The sequence below is a fragment of the Pimephales promelas genome, chromosome 2, assembly GCF_988280905.1.
Source record: "Pimephales promelas chromosome 2, fPimPro1.hap1.1, whole genome shotgun sequence".
Taxonomy (NCBI): domain Eukaryota; kingdom Metazoa; phylum Chordata; class Actinopteri; order Cypriniformes; family Leuciscidae; genus Pimephales; species Pimephales promelas.
The window spans coordinates 13240329-13256214 of record NC_142770.1 but is presented as its reverse complement, the minus strand read 5'-3'; the positions used below and the strand labels follow the sequence as shown (position 1 = coordinate 13256214).

At 40.1% G+C, this 15886-nt stretch overlaps 4 protein-coding genes across 6 annotated transcripts; 2 read left to right on the top strand and 2 right to left on the bottom strand.

Moving 5' to 3' along the window:
- The first annotated feature begins 371 nt into the window (after positions 1-371).
- amh (anti-Mullerian hormone) lies at positions 372-4826 on the top strand. Its single transcript, XM_039694734.2, has 7 exons — positions 372-1466; positions 1947-2222; positions 2322-2491; positions 2706-2817; positions 2906-3041; positions 3154-3584; positions 4310-4826. Exons 1-7 carry the CDS (start codon positions 1358-1360, stop codon positions 4729-4731), a joined length of 1656 nt encoding a protein of 551 aa, XP_039550668.2. The 5' UTR covers positions 372-1357; the 3' UTR covers positions 4732-4826.
- A 212-nt stretch (positions 4827-5038) lies between these two features.
- On the bottom strand, positions 5039-6750 carry LOC148995806 (uncharacterized). 3 transcript variants are annotated; one of them, XM_089135492.1, is made up of 6 exons: positions 6627-6750; positions 6294-6375; positions 6042-6154; positions 5794-5928; positions 5350-5426; positions 5039-5279 (listed from the first exon to the last, which is right to left on the bottom strand). In XM_089135492.1, coding segments are annotated over exons 3-6 (384 nt in total). In that variant the 5' UTR covers positions 6043-6154; positions 6294-6375; positions 6627-6750; the 3' UTR covers positions 5039-5108. The 3 variants fall into 3 exon arrangements, with proteins under 3 accessions (XP_088991618.1, XP_088991616.1, XP_088991614.1); XM_089135490.1 differs by having other exon boundaries at positions 6042-6076; XM_089135488.1 differs by lacking the exon at positions 6627-6750 and having other exon boundaries at positions 6042-6076; positions 6294-6575.
- A 99-nt stretch (positions 6751-6849) lies between these two features.
- oaz1a (ornithine decarboxylase antizyme 1a) lies at positions 6850-11446 on the top strand. Its single transcript, XM_039694736.2, is given in 6 exon segments — positions 6850-7034; positions 9061-9106; positions 9108-9194; positions 10392-10567; positions 10664-10749; positions 10832-11446. Coding segments are annotated over 6 exon segments (645 nt in total). The 5' UTR covers positions 6850-6915; the 3' UTR covers positions 10963-11446.
- peak3 (PEAK family member 3) lies at positions 11121-15166 on the bottom strand. The gene is made up of 4 exons (XM_039694733.2): positions 14739-15166; positions 14433-14584; positions 13530-14041; positions 11121-13120 (listed from the first exon to the last, which is right to left on the bottom strand). Exons 1-4 carry the CDS (start codon positions 14816-14818, stop codon positions 12050-12052), a joined length of 1815 nt encoding a protein of 604 aa, XP_039550667.2. The 5' UTR covers positions 14819-15166; the 3' UTR covers positions 11121-12049.
- Positions 15167-15886: the final 720 nt, after the last annotated feature.

The window sequence follows — 15886 nt, the reverse complement described above, 5'->3', positions numbered from 1 at the left end:
ACCCTTATTCATCGTGTGGAATTGTTTAAAGCCCTTTGAACATACGGCACTGAAACTGTCTTTTGTACCTTGAACCGTTTGCTTACCAGTTAAGTCCATTTATATGGAGAAAAATCCTGGAATGTTTTCATCAAAAACCTTAATTTCTTTTCAACTGAAGAATGAAGAACATGGACATCTTGGATGACATGGGGTGAGTAAATTATCAGCAGAAGTTTTTTTAAAACTTTAAGTAGACTTCACAGTTTGTGTATGTAACAATTTACATCATATAATCAAAAATTACAGCTTTTAAAACACAAAAGTGTATGAGTTCTGTAAAAACGCATCACACGTAATACAAAAAAAACCAGAGTACGGTTGTAAGCATTTATGAAATACCCCTTGTACTTTCAAGAATTCCAGATATGGTAAACTATCTAGCAATTCGTCCTCTGTGACTTGTTCCTGTTCTCAGCCATTCTTTCGGCTAAAAGATACCTGCCTTATCTCTTGGGACTGGTCAAACATCTATCACACCAGCGCTAGAGGGACCTTGAATGTCTGGAAAACATGTGCAGCTGTGCGTCTTCCAGAGATCTGAGCTAGGAGTAACAGAGGACTATTGTAGCTGTTCTTTTAGCACTTTTTGATTAAAGAGCCTTTTGCCTTTAATGTCAGGAAATATAGGAGCATTTGGAAATGGTACAAGCCTAGGTTCAAAAGGACATACACTACCAATGTTAATTCAGAGGGACCATGTTAGCAATAAGAGAACTAAATGGTAACCCACGTTGTGCAACTATTTAAGCCAATGTGAAACTGTGTTCCTTGTTTAAGTTCATGGATCCACTCCTTGCAGGATTTAAACCTATACCATTTTGGTTACCGGCCCAGATAAGCCCTAGACTTTTAATCAAGTCAAGAACAAAAAATATAGTTCCTCCAGATCGGAGATGCGCAATACAAGACAACTTACAATGGGGGTAACAAAATGTGTCCGAAGTAGTCACTCTGGCAAGTCTTAACTTGTGTCCCTTGGGAATGAAATAAGGTAAGCGGGTACGAATTTAAGAATAGAACTTTGTTGCAATTTTGGATCAAACTGTTATCCGCTACTACAGCTGGAGTCGACACAGTATTCCATTGTCTGGATGAGTTCCTCCATCTTATCAAAGCTCAAAGGCATGTGACGTCCATTCACCATTCACCAAGTTCACACGTTGACTCGCATGCTTTGAATACCCAGTGTTACACCAAGGACACGATTTCTTGGCTGGCTGGCTGGCTGGTTTCAGGAGGTGTGTATAAAACACATCCCTGCGGCTGACCCACCCCAAAACAAGTATTGGATTTCTCTGTGAACGAATGAGAGAAGATGCTTTTCCAGGCAAGAGTTTGGCTGATGATGTTGCTGACTGTGGCGACCGGTGCCACAGTGGGACACAAAGAGCAGGACAACAACCCGAAAGTCATTCCTCTATCAGGTCAGTCCCTTCCGTTTGTCCCGTACCTGTTTCTCAGGGATCATTGAACTTGCTAAAGTAATAGCTTGTACTTTCGACATGGTTATGAAAACAGTTTGATGTTTTCTTGATTATATTTTTGGATTCCCTGAAGTGGTTGCATGGGTGTAGGAATCTTTAAGACAAAATTGAGGAACACATAAAGGCATGGGTGTCCATTCCTGCATAGTTTAGATCTGAAACACTTGCCTGGACGTTTCGACTGAGCGATTAGAGAGCAGACGGCTCTGCATGCTTTTCAATCGCTCTCTCTGTACTTTGATGTCATAACCCGATCGGTCTATGCAGTGCCAGTTGAAGTCGAACAAGACTAAAGACTTTGATTAGTTGCTGGAAGGTGGCCCTGCAGGAGTGAGATAGGGTTACTTAACTCTCCAAACGGGGAAGGATAACTTTAGGTGACACTTTCTGCCCTTGAATGGTTGTCTAATTGACCAACAGGATTGAACGAAGATGAGCGAGAAGTCAGTGAACAGCCAATTGGCCCACCTGCCCAGTCAACACAAGCCACCGAAGATGTGCCAAGTGAGCAACAAGCTCACAATCATGCCACTGATAACTTCCTGTCAGCCCTGAACGGGGAGAGTGAACAGGGCAGGATCAATTTCCAGAACTTTGGAATATGTTCGCCCGGAGCTCCAGGTTTCCAGCTTTCAGATCTACTTCAGAATGCCCAACAAACCCAAAAAGGTCTCAAGGGTGTACATGCAATTAAAGGTAGACATATTTTTCTTTGATTTCCAGGTAAACCCTTGGTTTATTTGGATGTTTGTTCAGTTGACACCGTTAGATGAGTTGTGGTTAATGTTTTAATAGATGTTTGGGATGCTGAGCAGGAGGGAGGGATAACTTTAACCCTCACATTCCCAAGACATGCCCGACCGACCAACCCGGCTTCCGTGATGCTCCTGTTTAACGTTGATCCCATTAAAGGAGACGGTTTGAGAGTGACGTTCAACAGTCATTCCATCCAACCAAATACACAGGTCAACCTCATGATAATGATTTTTATATTTCTATTCTGACACTTTAATGATAATAGATGGAAAGGGGGCAGCAGGTCTTGGAAATGTTGCGAGCCAGATTTTGAACATATTGCTGGCATGCGCATCAAAGTTCAATATGTCAAATTAGAGGGTGCTAACTAACCACTCCTGGCTCTGAGCATATTTTTAAATTACCTGTTTTTTTGACTTTCAGATGGTTTGCATTTCCGAGGCCACACGTTTCTTGATTCTTGCGGGAGGACACACTCATGCCCACGTTCACCTTAAGCTGAGTGTAACAGTTGAGGCATGGAAGGATGAAAGCGGTGAGACCATTTTTCATAACAAAAATTTGAGACTACTCAAATGAATCCTTTCACACAGCCCATTTGAACTATTTCCGTTACATTTTAGGCTCGAAACCAAGTGTGTCTGAGCTTCAGGAAGTGTTGATGAGAAAGATGGATGGCAGCAATACTACAATGAGGCCGGTTTTACTTTTCCTCTCGGACCGTGATAAGCAAAGTACGCCTCGTTTAAAATATCACGGGTAAATAATTCTCTGGCTAAAGTTTACTCCTTCATTGTACAATTAGATAACCAGATATACGTATATGCAGCAAGCCAATATTACATTGCCAATGTTTCATTGTTTTCCCCAGTATTCCACTGGATGAGAGACCCCCATCCAGAACTTTTCTTTTCCTTTGCGAGCTGCAGAAGTTCTTGAGTGATGTCCTTCAGCAGAAAGAGGGGCCGACACCTCAGGATGATGGAAAAGCATTCTTTTTGGATACACTGCATTCCCTTCCACCTCTCAGCCTTGGAGTGTCGTCCACGGAGTCCCTCCTGTCAGGACTGGTGAACTCCTCCATGCCGACTATATTTGTCTTCCCCCAGAGGCAGCAAGGTCTACAAACTCACCGAGTGGAGGTGGCACTAGATTCCCCTCTGCTGTCTGTGCTCAGAATGAGACTGGATGAAGCCATGACTCTGGTCAGACAGCAGGAAGCGGGGCAAACGGTAATTGACAGACTCCAGAAACTGAGTGAATTAAGTGCCGTTTCTCCAGATGGAGAGGACGATGAAGCAGGTGAGCATTAGATTTTTTTTTTCATAAACACTAATGGACAAAATTTAGAATGTACTCTTTAAAGGAGTAGTTCACTTTAAAAAAAAAAAAAACTTTTGCTGATAATTTACTCACCCCCATGTTATCCAAGATGTCCACGTCTTTTTCTTCAGTCGAAAAGAAATTAAGGTTTTTGATAAACATTCCAGGATTTTCTCCATATAATAATCTGAAAGTGTTTAAAGCCCTTTGAACAGTTTGCACTGAAACTCTCTTTTGGACCTTGAAGAACTGTTTGGTTCCCATTGAAGTCCATTATATGGAGAAAAATCCTGGAATGTTTTCATCAAAAACCTTAATTTCTTTTCGACTGAAGAAAGAGACGTGGACATCTTGGGTGACATGGGGGTGTGTAAATTATCATTATTGCGCCAATACAAACATATTTACCTATATTTTTTTACTCTTTGTTTTTACATAGATTTTTTAATGCATGTGAACATTTTTGTGAGATAATTTTAATAATCGTTTCGAGTGAATTTACCAAACCCAACAGATTGAACTGATTCATAATGTCTTGCCAACTTTAAATCAGAAATCCTATGAAAACATCTCCGACATAAATCTCATACTCGTAACGGAAACTAATAACTAATGAATATTAAAAAAATCACCCAGCTCTTTAATGCTAACATTGTATTGCATCTAAAATATTATAATTCATTCAAACTATGATTTATTTATAGTGAATAAGGACCACAAAGAAGCCCAGTACCGGTCTGTTCTGCTGCTGAAGGCCCTGCAGACGGTTCTCAGTACCTGGGAGGCGGAAAGAGCCCAGAGGGCAGCCAGAGCGGACGAGGGCAGCCCATCAACGCCCAGTCAGTGCCGGCTTCAAAGCTTAACCGTGTCCTTGAGGAAGTTCTTTCTTGAGCCCTCCCAGGCCAACATCAACAACTGCGAAGGAGTGTGTGGTTTCCCACTGAATAACGCCAACAACCACGCCGTCCTTCTTAACAGCCATATCCAAAGTGGCCATCCTGTCAATCGCTCTCTCTGCTGCGTACCGGTGGACTATGACGACCTGTGTGTGATCGAGCTGGAGAGCGAGGGCACCAACGTCTCCTTCAAAACCAACGTGGTGGCGACCAAGTGTGAATGTCGCTGACGGCCTTACTTTGAAATGCGTTCATGTATGCATATATTGCAATATACATCTGCATTTATTTTTGCCTGTAAATACACAATAAAGCTCTCACTTTTACAAAATGACCTGGTACATGTGTAAACGTGCAACATAAGCTGTCATTAGAAGTCTAAATTAGGTCATTAGAGGGAAAATGTACATATTCAATGATATAGACGCCATGTTAACAGATTTGCATCGGTGCTGAGCTTATGAAAAATGTATAATGAATGTAAATGTATTCACTAAATAAATTGGAAAATGCTCTCAAAATGTTACAAGTCGGATGTTACCACATTTCAGATGAAAGTTATATATTTATTTTCAATATATTTCATCCTGTTTTGGGATATTACAGACTATTCCCTTTCTTTGAGTAGTCTATTAGCCATTTCCTTGTTTCGGATCTTCCGTGGTCCGACCTTCTCTCCATCCTGTCGTATTCTTGCTGCCCTTTTCTTTTTAAACTCTTCCAGTTCATCCTCAGATCTCCAGTTCCAAAACGCAAAGGTGTCCCACCATGAATCAGGCTACGGCAAAAACAGGTAACATTTTAGAAACTATGAACTAAGTGAAAACAGTTCACAATATGAGCCTTACCTCTGCTGTCAGACCACCGGCCTGAAGCTCTGATCCAGGTTCATCTTCTGTTACTTCAAAGTATGGCTCTATAGTCTCTGTTAGACATTAAAACACGATAGATTGGTCAGCTGTGACAGTTTGGAGATACTTAAGATTGTATTGTTTTTGATAGAAATCTTAGTTCATCAAGTCTATTTGACCAATGATACAGTAATATTTTGAACCTATTTTAATGTATTTATTCCTGATGACAAAGCTGTATTTTCAACATTTTGTTATAAAAGTCGACTTAACTGACCCCAAACCTTTGAACGACAGTAGCCGTGAAATTAGCAGAATGATGTACAGTTAATCTTTAATTTTGACAAAAACAAACCTCTTCAGGAAGATAAGACACCCCCAGGCGCTGACGGTTTATTAATGCGCACATAAACAACCCATGACTCACATTCAAGAATTCACCTTGTACTATATCAACCGTAGAGCTGACCACCACGATGACCATGGCCACTAATATACAGCGGTTCAGAGTGATGCCTTTCCATGGATTTTGCACCTCACTCAAGGATTCCACTGGAAATATGCGCCGATATTTCACTGTCGAATGGATTGGGTCACTCAGAAATGAAAGTGAATAAGACATTCAAAATCAAATCGTGCATATATTTTTAAAAAGTCCCAACACCCCACTGCGGGTTAGGGATACATACTTGCTCTGATGATCCTTTCTGGATGTTTCTGTGGACTTGAAGATTAGAAAGTTTGTCACTAAACGTCCATGGCATTTTTGTATCTTAAACTTCTGTTATTGGCACAAGTAAGTCTAGCAAAACATCAAGAGGATCAGTAGCAGCTGCAGAAAGTATAGGCCTACAAAACTATGACTGAGTGCAAATAAGTCTGAGAACAAACAATCAAAATAACAGCAGTAGTTATAGTTCGTATTAACGCGTGGTTCTTACCAGTCAAAGCATGAGTGCATGAACAAACTGAGGTGTCTCAAGTTCTTCCGAGCCCTGATGGACAGGCACAGCTGAGACTTCTCTATAAAATACAAGCAGGTGATTTTGCATGGCCTTTTTGCAATCTTGAATTGAATGTTTGTATTATTTAATACAGCCTACAACACAAATGACCTCAAGAAACAATTTTGTTGAGATTTTTTACGTAAACATTATACTTATTTTTAAATGATTATTCATTCAGTTATATATTAATTATAATGACTCATAGTTATAGTACGTCTTGTACTGGTACTAATCTTGAATTCGTAGCAATATGAGAATTGTGCTTACTTATTGACAGATTATGTAACTCCGTTAGAAACCCTGTAAATATCCTGTTCTAGTTTTACATACTGCAGAAATGTGAGTTCATAAATCAGAGATTATTATCTCGAATTTGACTGCATTCTATTTTATTTTGTTTATTTGCAGTCGGGGCTTGTTTGTTTGTTAGAACGCATGACGTAACGCGTAAGCCACGCCCATTCGTGTTCCGAGTATAAATACTGCGGGCCTACACGACCATTACACATTCAGTCGGAGAACGGACAGAGAAGAGTCGGGCCTTGACGTTGGCCGGATGGTTAAATCCAACCTTCAGACGATCCTGAATAGCCACTGTTTTGTCAGAGAAAAAGAGAGTAATATATCCAAGATGCCATTGATCGAAATGACCCGTAATAAACCCGAGAATGAAAGGTAATGTGGGACTTTAATGTAGCTCGCTTGTTTGAGGCCTTGTTTTAGCAGTAACGTTACAGCCTAGCGAGCTTTACAGTGTCTTTCGACATATAATTTAATGTTTGTACGCCTTATTGTTTTTGATTTATTTATTTATTTATTTTGGTAGCAGAATGAGACTAAAGTCAATCCATCTGTCTAAACTGTTTTCAGTAAATTAAAAATAAAGAATTATTGTTCTGTCACGTGAGTGCCTCGCAATTCAGGTGGGATTGTGTTTGTCAGTCGTTGGATAGAATGATTGATTGACGGGCCTGTTGCCAGGTAACAGGTTTTCGCGTTCGTAGAACATTCGAGAAACGTCCAAATCTCCATTTCAAATTGTCGTTATTTCCAACGTCTTTTTATGCCCTTAGCTGTAACGTTAGAGATGCTGTCTCAGTTTGGCTTTCGAACCCATAGTCTATGTTTCGAACCAATCATATGTATCTTTTAAATCTCGTTATCTAACCTCGTAATATTTTATTTATGACTTCATTTTATAGACACCATTTTATCGCATTTATTCAGGTCGCACAGCTCAACAAGTGATTGACGGGTTAGGTGTTCGCGAGGTGGCTAACGTTGCAATGCTAACGTTAGCTGGCAAAGCGAAAACAGTCAGGTGACTTGCTTTTGTGTCACGGCTAAGAGGATGTTTAATGAATAATATATTGAGTAAGAATTTTATTTCTAATTTTAAGAGATACTTCCCACAATATGTCTGTTTAACCTGTTTTGAAGCGGATTGTAGTGTGCTTATCTTTTTAACGTCGCCTCGCCCATCTCCCCTCGATTATGTTGTCATGCGTTGTTGCTGAACTGAATGGAGAACCTTGTTTTTAAAAGATCAATTCAGAAAACTTAATATTGTTTTAATTTTTCCTTTAGTGTAATATTAAAAGTTAACCTGGTTTAAAACTGCTTAATTAATAAGATTCATATGAAACTCATCTTTTTATTATACTAAACTTGTGTAAAATGAGCAAGTTTCAAGGAAAATGTGGCTTAGTCTATCTAAAAATATTTTCTGCATAGTGATTTTTAGATGTAGGTAGCAGCTAGGCATGTCTTAACTTGCATGGGTGCATATAGGGGTTTTGTAACCGGTTACTAAGTTACCTCTTGTGTCTTTTTGGTTGGACCTATCTATGTCTTAAATGCAGCAACGCCACAAATCACAGGTCTTAAAGTAATTCCAAGACTTAGTCTTAATGTTGGTGTTCATTCACCTGCTACAGGAAGTTGTGTAACCACCACTCATCCACTCCCACACAACCTAGCATCTGTAACAGGCTCGATATGCCCCATGTGAGTGGAGAGTAAGCTAATCTGGCTTCAGGGTTTATTAGGCTGTTTTCAATGGGACACATGACCAAAACTGCCCCAACATGTGGTACTGAATTGAAATGAGGTTTCCCAGATGCATCCATTATTTTTTGGTCTGGTTATTAAAAGGTTTGCTTTTACATACCACTGCAGTATGTGTTTGGAGTAAACCGAACAATATCCTCTGCTGGTGTGGATGCTTAATAGTAAAATTCATAGTTGGTAAGGGTGAATAAAGCTCTTTTAATTCAAGCTACACTAATTAAAAAAAAAAATCCTTGTTTATTCTGTTGTAATGTTCTTTGTGTTGTGGGGGGGAAAAAATCATGTCTTTGCAGAAAGTTAACCAGGTTTTATTTCTGTCCTGGAGGGCCAATCTCCCGCAGAGTTTAGCTTCAACCCCAATTAAATGCACCTGAAAAATCTAATCAAGACCTTGATTAGCTGTTGAAGGTATTAGGCATGCTAAACTTACAAGCAAAAAACCCTTACTAGCCAAAATCCAAGCCGATGTTGTAACCTACCTAGGGTGTGGAACCTTTGGGATTGCCGTCATGCTCTATCAGTTGAGCTACTGGAAGTTGCTAGTCTGTTAATTAATTTTTATTTTTCCGTTCTATGTTGATGTTGTCATGCTCTCTGTTAACAAGTATGTTGTTGTGTTTCCTGGTTACAGTTCCCATCGCTGCAGTAACCCGTGTCCGGGGCCTCTGTGGTGTTCCTGATGTCCCTCACCCACCCCTGAAGATCCCAGGTGGGCGAGGGAAGGATCAGCGGGATCACAGTCTTTCAGCTAAGCTATTCTATTCTGTGAGTACCGAGGTTTGGGTTCACATTTCATATCACATTGTTTTTAAAAAAAAAAAAAAAAAAAAAAAGAGGTTCAAACATCCATTTTGTGAGCAATTCTTTGTAAGAAAAGGACCGATTACTTGTAAAGCATTGGAAATAAATATTAGGTAATAATGGCAACTTAAGTAATATAATAGTTAAATGTTTAATCATTTTTATTTCCACACAAAACTGCATCCTATAGCCTACCGCTCTGTGCTTTAAGAGTGCTGTGGGTTTTCTGATATTGTCACGTTTTCTACTTATTAAAGGTCTGAAGAGCAAATTTTATCTTCCACAAGATACTTAGGCTATGTTTGAAACTAAAATCACCCTCGTGTGTGTGAAACACGACTTGAAAATAAACTTGCAGATCTTTATTATATTTAATAAGCACAAATTGTGTTAAATTTGATGTGCAAGTAAAAATGTAGGCTATCTGTCCTACAGTGTTTCTACTTTACCACAGTAAAGAATGTGAATATAATGGACCTAATTAAAATCTAACCAAGTAAGAAACATTTGTAATCCCCTTCTAAAATGGGTGAGACGCGAGTGAAGATTTGGAGAGAGATTCCATGTCCAGTGGAATAACTAATGGACTATTGTTAAATTCCCTGATAATCAGGTGATCAGATCACAAACCACAATACATTGCTGACTAAGTTGAAATCTATATGGGCTCACGCACAACTTGTTCGTCATGAACCCAAATGTTTCCATGGCTGCGACATAAAATTTCTTATGTAAACAAAGCTTTGTGCTTCTCTCGTGTCATTGTTAAACGGCGTTCACATCCAAAAGTGTTTTGGTGCTCCATCGCCACCGGTGCAGCGGTTGTCAAGTTTACTGGCTCAGTCCTAGCTGGTGTGGATTATAATAAACCGAAAGATATCGTCTGCTGGTGTGGATGCTAATAGTTATCTTTATAGTTTTTGTTTTTGGTGTGAATGGGCCTTGAGTCTTTATAATGTGTGCAAGGGTCATATCTTATCTACATATTAATCTCATAACTCATGAAAAATGAGCTTGGACATTCCACCTCACCTGACTTGTCATGTTAATGATTTAAATGTCATCCATTGCTACTTTATTATTTTTTTTTATATGACTGTACAGCGGTAATTGCCCATGAGTGCGTACATGCATATAACTGTATTTGTGTCCTCTTTGTAGGATGCTCAGTTACTGGTTCTTGAGGAAGCCCCCACGTTGAATAGCCGTGTACGGTTTTTGCTTTTTGAGCGCCGCTGCTCTGTGAGCAAGCACATAGTTTGGAGGGGGGCACTGAAAGGGGCGAACCTTTACATCGAAATCCCCACTGGTGTCCTCCCGGAAGGGAGCAAAGATAGGCAAGTCAAATTAACGTTATCCTGTGTATTGGCTTTTTCTTTTCTCCCTACTGAAAGTTAATTTGGGCTCAAACTGGTTCTGTTATTTTGCAACAGTTTTTCACTCTTGCTGGAGTTTGCAGAGGAGAAGTTACAGGTTGATCATGTTTTCATCTGCTTCCATAAGAACCGAGATGACAGAGGTACGGATTATGGATTTTTATCTCCCTTCATGCCTCTTGAGTTAATTGGGCCTATTTTAACCCTTTCTTCTACCATCTCCAGCATCGCTGCTGCGGACATTCAGTTTCATGGGCTTTGAGATTGTGAGACCGGGTCATCCCCTCGTCCCAACCCGCCCCGACGCTTTCTTCATGGCTTACAGCATCGAAAGAGACACCGATAGTGACGAATAAAGCTTATCAATCACATTTTGCTTCTAATAACTATGCTGTATCTCACCCAACATGCTGTATCTCACCATTAAAAGAAACAGTATGACTGTCAAATTGACTTTTCCTGTTAATCACTACATTGTAGTTATTCTAAGGTTTGTGCTGTATTTTCAGTCGTATTTGCACTAGTGTAAACGCGTTTCTGCATTGACCATTAGTTTTTAAGCCATACTACTGGGCTTAACTTTCAATGTAATTGGATTATTTGCTGATTTCCTTGCACCATTCCCTCACTGATAATTTTTAGAACATATTTATGATTGGGATCTCAAGCAACAATGTATGTAGAATCATGGTTTATATTGCTGATATTGATTTCTTTACTGGTGGCTTTAAGTGCTTGCTTAATGTGTGCATGGATTTGAGTTAGTTATGACTTCAATAGGATTTGTCTGCATGTTTCCTACAGTGTGCAGAATAAAAAATGCTCACCCTACAACACCGACTTGGTTTTGCGATCTCTTTTCATGTCCACATGCAAAATGTAACTTAGTAGACCATGGCTCACTGGGTTTTTCAGAATAGTTTGTCCTAACCCCTGTTTTGTAATGCTAATTTTTCCAGGTATTGTTAATAAGTAAACTCCACAAGGTCAACCAACAATAAGCTTGTATTGGCGAGGCCTTTACTGTACATTGGATATAATCTGCCCCCTGTAAATATAACAGTTTAATGTGTAACAAGTGTTTCACATGGTAATTTTGTAGCCAGATGAAAAAGAATAATAGTAATATAATGTTCAAAGTGCATGCACATGACATGGGTGGGGTAAATATGAAAAATGAATTGAATGGCTTCAATTTAACTAAAACGTACAGAAAAAAATAGATTTCTCAGAATTAATAAGCATTTGTTCTCATGTCATGTGTGGGTCTCTTTACAAATATTAGTTTTTTTTCTTCAAGGTTTTATGATGGGAAGTACATGAATAACAAAAATGCTCAAGTTGTGTTCTAACTTAATTTAGGTTATATAGCTACAATAGTCTACAGTTGTATCTATGTTTCACTATCTGACAATTGTTGTCATTAACATTTGCATTTTAATGTTAAGCAGGTTTAAAAAAGTCATGAAGGCCCATGTGTTCAGTAATGCAATGCATAGTCTTGGCGTCAGTAAGGGATAGATATTGCAGGCAGAGATAGTCTTCCCAGTCCAAGGCATATTGGTCCTGAAAGAGTCCCTTCTCAGCAAGCTTGAGGACTAAAAGAGACCGCTTAAGTAGCAGCCAATTAGAGAACACAGAGCTCTCCAGTTTATTCTGCTGAAAAAGTGCCTGTCGTGGACCCCAAAGTAAGGCCTGGAGGACACCCACCACATCGGTCAATAGTAGCCCAGGTTTCTCAGATGTAAGCTGGGTGACCAGCCACAGCAATCCTGGAGTGTATGGAGTGTCTTGTGGCGCCTTCGACACAGATGAGCAACCATCAGTGAGATGTAGGCCGTACCTCAGCAAAGTCCCCAACTGGAACTCTTGGGATGTTGCTTCTTGGAAAACTTTGTCCTCGAAATGGCTTTCCAGGACCAAACGAGGGGTGCCCCACTTCTCCCATAAGGTTTGACAAATCTCACTTTTGTGTATTAGCTCTTCGGTCACCGTGATCTCGGGTGTACCTTTAGAAGTGTCTGTATTCATCTCCATTGCCTTCTTCTTTTTACTAGTGTATTCCAAAGGGTCATCCCCCTTGCTCGTGATATGAGGCCACACTAAAGTCGCACTCTGTGGTTTCAATTCCCTGTTAATTACTTTAAAATGTCCCAGCTGCTGTAGTCCTAGTATCAACTGGAGGGCAAGAAGGCAAAGCCTCCTCTCATAAACCTCAGGAAGGCTGGAGTGCAAAAAGTGTCCTTCCTCAACAAAGTCCTCCAACGTTCCCAATGGAAAGTCTCTTACCACAGTCACACTAAAACCTTTCTCTAGAAGATCCGCTACTGTTTGCTGTTGGCACACCTCGGTGGTGTCCCCATGTGAAGGCTCTGAAGTTGTCTCAGCTTGCTGCAAGGTGGAAGTTTTATCCGTAGGCGTAGCTGTGCATTGTCGGAAATGGACCACTCCTTGCTCAATGTTAGGATGCGGCATGGATATAGCACAATCTGAAACCAAATCTTCTCTGTGAACCTGCCGAAACATAGGAGTTGTATTCAAAATACTTATTTTCTTTTATTCAGTAGCATGCAACAAGTAGGATTGTCTACCCCTTTACCCAAAAACTGTTGCATTGCGGCTAAATACTTGCCCTTAAATCTACAAAGCACATGTCAAACTGTTGGTGCTGTTTCTCAACACCTGGCATGATGAAGGAAGTGTGGTTTGAGGGTTTTGTACTGCAAGCTAGGGTTGCCTTATAAGGGTGCGCATTCTGCTTGTGGTTCAGGGGCTCGGCCGGGAATCGTTAATGGCCTACTTAGGTCTTTGGATTTAAAACCCCTAAATACACAATTGCGGATTGCTAGAGTACCTAACTAGATTCCTTGTACATCTACTGTAGATTGGTCACCGTTTGTAATTCCAGGGTTGATGTCCTTACCTTTGCTGAAAACAGTCTCCCAGGAATCTTCGAACAACGCACCAAGTAGAAAGCATCCCTCTCCGTCCACTGCTCCTCACACAATATGAAGTCATTAGGCTGAGAAGTCTTTGCCATCTCCATTTCCTGTTCATTCAGGAAGATGCTCGATTCAATGTTTTGGAATGAGTTCCTGAGAAACTGAAGATAACGCTCTTGAATACCCATGGAAACTTGCTCATGGCTCTGGAAGCTTCTGAAGACTCTTTGAAGTTGCTCATCTGGTGTATCAAAGTTCACTCTGTGCAAGGTCGATCCTTGATGTAGCTCCTCTTGTACCTCTTCCTCTTGTAGTGTAAGTGTGCCATGGAATGGTGCTATCATGTATAATGGATTTTCATAGTTGTAGGTTGCTGTATGGTCATGGGAAGATGGGTCTAGAGCCTCCGCCGGGAGGGATAGGGTTCTCTTCAGACTCTTTTTGGGTACTGGAGGCGGAGTTTGATCCGAAAAGAATCTTGCCTGGTGATTTTCTGAGCAACACAACAAGGTCAAAATTACTTCTAGCAGTAGAGCAAACACATGCATTCTCAGACGTGGTCTATGTCATGTGTTATGGAACAATGAAATGAAATTTTGTGGAAACTTTCAGTTCCCACAGTGCCATGACAGACAGACTCTGCGTGGTTTAGTTGTTTGTCTAGTGGCTTACTGTATTGGTTTCAGGTGTTACTTCCCTCAAAGTACTTATGTAAAAGAAAGAAAGTGTAAAAACAACAAAAAGCATAACCAGAATTGAGGAAGGCTTTGCGTGTGAACCGTTACAGAATCAAGTTCTCATTTTACTAAGATGCTTATCATTGCTGCAAAACTAACCTTTTTGTATTAAACTCTAACAAACAAACCAGGTTCTGCCAGACTCACCATAGCGACGGTGTATTGGGCAGTGGGCTGCGTTACAGTAAGTAGGAGTGAATACTTCAGCAAATGGAGACACAGGTGTCTGTGGTCCAGACAAGAGTAGATCTCCCACCTTCAGATCTAGATCCTGGATGGAGCTTGAAGATGACTTGCTCCTAAACATGCAAGTTCAGAGATAAAGAAACAATAGAACAAATTACTCGGTTAGACCTGCTTCACTTGCATTTCATTATACTGAGCAACGAGTAACTTTTGTGGTATGGTGTTTCCTGTATCACAATAGCATGTCAAGTCATAACACTAGCATACCTGCGCTGTTTGATGGGCAGTGCAGGTGGCGATGCCCCTCCTGACGCTCCCAGGAGACTGTAGTCTGTTGCTTGATCCATTGTAGTTTAGCGTGTGACAGTGAGAGCGTCCGTGAATGTGCTTCACCCTCCTACAAATGTCAGTTCCTGTAGTTTTCTTCAAGTGCATTAGCACACACACAGTTATCTCCACTCACATTGCCACAGCAGCATATCTAGCATCTGAGGTTGGCAGCGGAAAAGCTGAGTGCATTTTGTGCACATCTGTTCTCTGTACTTTCAAAAAGGACAGTTTAAAATAAGGAACCAAGATCTAGATTAGTACCTTTCACTATCATTGCATGGGATGACATGTTTATTTGCATATTTGCTTAGTTTGTGTCAAACCTGAATCTAATCTAAAGTGAATTCAAGTTGAATCTAAACGTTTTTAATCTTACTGAGCATTTCTATAAATTGGAGGATTTTGTTCAATTTTGATATTTTATTTGTGTTTTCTACTAAGCAACTTAAAGCACACTAATTATAAACTCCTTTCAACAAGTTGCTTGGAGACAAACACTGCAAGATACCAGTGATCGAGTGATCTTCGTACACTGTCATCTTTCAGTCACTAGAGGATGCTGTTGTCCCTTTATAAACAGCAACCTCAAACATGACCTGAGATCACAAATCAGGTAAGGTATACTTCCTTACAATGTAGTAAGTGAAAAACAGTGTGACAAATTAAGTATGTCCGAATTCACAGTACTCATTAAAGAGTAGGCAAAAAGTACCCGGATGACCAACTACTTTCAGTGAGATTCTTAAAGGTATACTCCACTTTTTTTGGAAATAGGCTCATTTTACAACTCCCCCAGAGTTAAACTGATGAGTTTTACCGTTTTCGAATCCATTGACCTGATTTTCTGATATTTAAAAAAATATCAGTAACCAGACAGTTTCTGGTCTCATTGACTTCCATAGTATATTTTTTTCCTACTATGGAAGTCAATGAGACCAGACACCATCTGGTTACTGATATTCTTCTAAATATCAGAAAATCGTCTGAATGCATTTGAAAACGGTGAAACTCAACTGTTTAACTTTGGGGGAGTTGTAAAATGAGCCTATTTCCAAAAAAAGTGGATTATCCCTTTAAGAGTGCAT